This window comes from Pholcus phalangioides, unplaced genomic scaffold (genome assembly GCF_987345545.1).
Source record: "Pholcus phalangioides strain wild (caught in Gottingen) unplaced genomic scaffold, Ppha-v1.0 ptg000017l_1, whole genome shotgun sequence".
In the NCBI taxonomy this organism is placed as follows: domain Eukaryota; kingdom Metazoa; phylum Arthropoda; class Arachnida; order Araneae; family Pholcidae; genus Pholcus; species Pholcus phalangioides.
The window spans coordinates 59,533,972-59,538,660 of record NW_028301610.1 but is presented as its reverse complement, the minus strand read 5'-3'; the positions used below and the strand labels follow the sequence as shown (position 1 = coordinate 59,538,660).

The following is a 4,689-nucleotide window of genomic DNA, read 5'->3' as shown; positions in this document are numbered from 1 at the left end:
TTTTTTAATTTCTCTTTTAAATCAGCATTTTTAGTTTGACCTTATTGCACTAAGCTTGTCTGTATATTTATTTCTAGATATCCTGTCAAACATCCAAAAATCATCACTGAGAATTTCAAAACCATCGATGAATATTTTGGAGTTATTCTATGCACAGTGCTTCCACCTCGAGGTTTGTATCTGCCAGTGCTCCCGTATAGAGCCAATGGGAAGCTCACTTTTCCTCTATGCCGAACATGTGTCGAGATACAAGCGAAAGACATATGTGAGCACGATGACAGTCAAAGATCTTTAACCGGCTCATGGATATCAGAAGATAAATGTTTGTTTGTTTTTTTTGTTTTTTCAGCATCATATACCAAAGTGACGGAACGAATGACGTCAAACTTGGAAGCTTTCTGGGTGAATTCACAGACGAACTAAATGGCAGTTACATCAAAACGTTTGTATCTGGTAAGTCATTATTTTTCTGTATTTATGTTCCCTTTATCTAATATTCTGTATTTTCTTGCAATCATGTCTATTTTTTATAAATTTACATGCACTTTTTTTTTTTCAGGAGGGCCAAAAAACTATGCATATATGTTGAACGATATGACAACAAGATGTAAGATCCGGGGATTTACCCTCAATTATCGTAACTCGGCGTTGCTCAACTTTGACAGCGTGAAGGAGCTTGTTCAGATGGACTTTACGACAAAGGTAACAACATGTGATCCTGCAAAAATTACCAGGGATGCAAAAAAGAGAAAACTAATTAACAAGCTGGAAAACAAACAATATGGTCTTGTTTATGACAAACGTGTCATAAGAGACGATTTTACAACGATACCTTTTGGATATTAATGAGATATCTGAACATAAACCAGAAGAAGAATGAGACAAGCGAGATTTCACTCTCGTGCACGATGCTGGACAAGGCCCTTCTCAGGGCCTAAAAAATATTGCAGAAAGGTGTAGCCTAATCGCATTCCTGACTTTCGAGCTCTTTTAAGAGCTCAAAAGAGAGTCAGAGACTTTTATTTTTCAATAAAGAGAAAATATTTTAGTGCATATATATATATGTATGTATGTATTTTCTCCCTCACAGGTTAAAGACCTTTAAGGCAGATTACAGATGTGGATAACTATCATTTGACATGGACGTATTGAAGCTTCAACATCCTTTCACATCTGTTTGTTCTGGCCCTACCTCTTGTGGCAAAACTAGGTTTGTATCTAGGTCACTAACTGAACAGATGATAGAACCTTTTCCTACCGAAATAGTGTGGTTTTATGGGGTCTATCAGTCATTTTACGAAGAAATTCCTGGAGTTCAGTTTGTTGAGGGATTACCTGATAATTACAGCTCCTACATCGGTCAGAGAACATTGTTTATTATTGATGACTTAATGTCAGAATTGGGTGGAGACAAACGGTTAACAAATCTTTTCACGCGAGGGAGTCATCATAAAAACCTGTCGGTAGTGTTCATAGTTCAGAACTTTTTCCATAAGGGAAGCGAGATGAGAGAAGTTTCCCTAAACGCCCATTATTTGATTTTATTTAAAAACCCAAGAGATCGTAGTCAAATACAACATTTAGCGAGGCAGATGTACCCAGGTAAAAACAAGTTTTTTCAAGAAGTTTTCGATGACGCAACCAAGCATGCGTATGGATATTTGTTAGTGGATTTAAAACCGGTTACGGAGGAGGGGCTTAGGTTAAAAACCGGTATTTTCCAAGGTGATATACACTACGTCTACCAGCCCAGATAAGTCAGATAGCCACCAGCGATCATGGGGAGTGTAATAATTGACTTCGAAGGATTCCAGTCTGAGACGGAGGGATATATAGTGAAAGAACTTGCTTTTTTTTCGGTAGATTCTGGAAGCTACGGCGTTTACACTTTTCAACCCCCGTTCGAATGGGCAAAATTAACAATGAAAGAGAAATGTTCTGCTGTATGGGTGATGGCCAATCTCCATAACATGTCTTGGTCCGGTGGTGACTTTCCTTACGAAAGTCTCGTAGACATACTTAACTTCTTATCTCGTTCTCACTCCAAGATGTATTGCAAGGGACTCGAGAAATGTAAGTTTATAACTTACATTTGTGGTATGGAGTGTAACGACCTTCATGAATTTCCACGAGTTTCTGTCTTACCACCTACCCTTGTGAAGTGCTTCAAACACCGAACGAATTTTAACCACTGCGCTCTCAACAAAGTTGTGAAATTCGGTATGTATAGCAGGCAACTGATAAATTTTTCCCATTTGTGATCCTGATGTCTCGATACGCGCATCATCATCTTGAACTCCTGCGACAGATATCTCAAGCCAAACCTAAAAAACGCCTCGACCTGATCAAAAAAAAGTCAAAACAGTGTTATCAAAGCCTTGTGTGAGGTCTGTTTGAACTTACTCAAAGGAAATATTCCTGTAACCAAATCTCGGAAAGTGAAACTCAGCAAGTACAGAAAAAGTTTAAGAAATTTAGCCGCCAAGAAGGTACCTTTGTATAAAAAGAGACGCATATTGGTTCAGAAAGGAAACGGTTTTTTAAGCCTGCTATTACCCGCTGCGATTTCCGTCATCTCCACTTTAGTAAAAGTGGTTTTTTGGAACAGTGGTTTTTTTCTCCACTTTTTGGAACACGCTAAAAAGTACGTCATTGTTGCGGCAGACCGACAACTCGGGCTGTTGGACAAAGATATTAATTCCATTTTAAGGAAAAAAGTTCTTGATGACGGTGAGAAAGCAAAACAATATCTGCAAGTATTGCAAAAATATCTCAAAATTGCTGACTTATCATCCAAAGAACTTCAAGGTGACGTCAAAATCGACGAGACCGAAGAATCCGATGGAAAGGAGTATGAAAATGCTATAATGAAATCGACAGCTATCAAGAAAAAAAGAGACGGCTAAGCAACTGGTTGAAAAGATGAAGCAGAACAACAAATTAGTTTTTTGGAATGAAAAGGGTGAACTCGTATATAAAGGTGAAGAAATGCCTGGAAGCGATATTGTTCATCTATTCAAAGAATCTCTGAAGAAAAGAAAACGTGTAACGAAAAATAATCTTGTAAACCGATTGAAGAAAAAGAATGTAGCAGTTGGGAAAAAATTATTTGATAAAGCTATGAAATAAATGAAAAACCCTGCGTGGTTAAGTCTGTAATTTAATAACAGAAAAAAAAAAATATTATCAAAATGAAAAAATTGTCTTTTCTGAATTATTTTAAACAGTAATTTTTATACACAATAAACGACAAAAACAAAAAAAATCCATTTTATTTATTAAAAACCATTCTTACACCACAATTCTTCTTGAAATATTGATACAAAGCAAAGTCACAACCATTCATTTTTAGAAAATTTACAATAGCTTCCATGGACTTTCCTTCGCTGCGCTTGATTACGAAATACATAGAATACTGTCCACATACATTCGAAGTTAACGATTGTAGAGGTGTTTTATTCCACACAACTTTTGGAAACCTCTCAACAAATGAAACGATGTCTTTTCCGTAAGTCTCTGGAATTTGTCCGTACGAGTCGAAAAACTCCACTATCTTCTTATCAGGTAAATGAATAGCCATCCAGTGTGTCCCCTGAAGGATGCAGGATAATGAATATTTCTGGGTATCGTATCGCAAGAGAATACTCCAATAAAATAGGGAGATTCTTTCTTTAGAACTTTCTCAATCTGGGAGGCATACATATTCAACTGCTGAAATCGAACAATATGTTGCGAGTCTGGTTTATCTCTATCACGTTATCAAACTCTAAGTACACAATGATGGAGATTGGGTGAGGTAGCGGTGCTTTAAACTTGGTCTCTAGTCGTAGATTTCCATGTTTGATCAGACTGAAATGATCACCGTGGCATAAATCGGCTGATAAGTCATATACGAAAAGACAATAACCATTCGGATAGTCCTCTCTAGTTATATCAATACCTTCGTCTTTGCAGGCTTTTTCAGTACCGAGAAACAAGCTGTGATAGGCTCGTACGTATTGATTCTGTTCAAATTGTGGTTCCAGGAGCTTGAAGGGTACTGGCTCACCATCTATGTACACTGCTATATAGTTCAGGTCATAATGCTTGAACTCGAAAGGCGATTTATTGTATGAGCCAGAAAATGCATCATTATCGACTAAACCAACGACAACTCTCTTTGGTAACTGACCCACTACTATACTATCCTGAACCCAGGACATATTTCCTTGATGAAGCTAGTAAACTTTACATACAATGCGATCTATTGGATATTTTGCGGCTGTGTGAGATAATGCTTTAGCATGACCAAGAAGGACACCAGGCGAGACTTTCACTTTCCTTATCTGTATAGACATGTGGTCTAACACGACTTTGTAATTGGTATTCGACGTTGGAGATACGAGGCAGAATTCGGGCTTGCTTCTAATCAGTTTGATCTTCAGAGAAACTAGATTCAATAGCAGTCGTCCTTGGCAGAAAATATCTCCATGGATAGATCCGATCATGTCGAATGTCTTACTTCCATTTATAAATTCTGCCCTCTCGGCTAGTCCTACATTTCCGTCCTTTGCTTCGGGATCAACGATATCCATTTTTCCGGCAGTATCTTTATAATACATTTCGGTAGTAAGATGACTTGTCTTGCTATCATTACCGTGATTTAAAAGTGTCTCAATTATTGAACGATAACCGTAAGTATTGTTTGAT

General features: G+C 37.5%; 1 protein-coding gene across 1 annotated transcript; it reads right to left on the bottom strand.

Annotated features, from left to right (window-relative positions):
- Positions 1-3,704: 3,704 nt before the first annotated feature.
- LOC149074193 (uncharacterized protein F54H12.2-like) lies at positions 3,705-4,202 on the bottom strand. Its single transcript, XM_089247348.1, has one exon. It carries the CDS (start codon positions 4,200-4,202, stop codon positions 3,705-3,707), a length of 498 nt encoding a protein of 165 aa, XP_089103474.1.
- Positions 4,203-4,689: the final 487 nt, after the last annotated feature.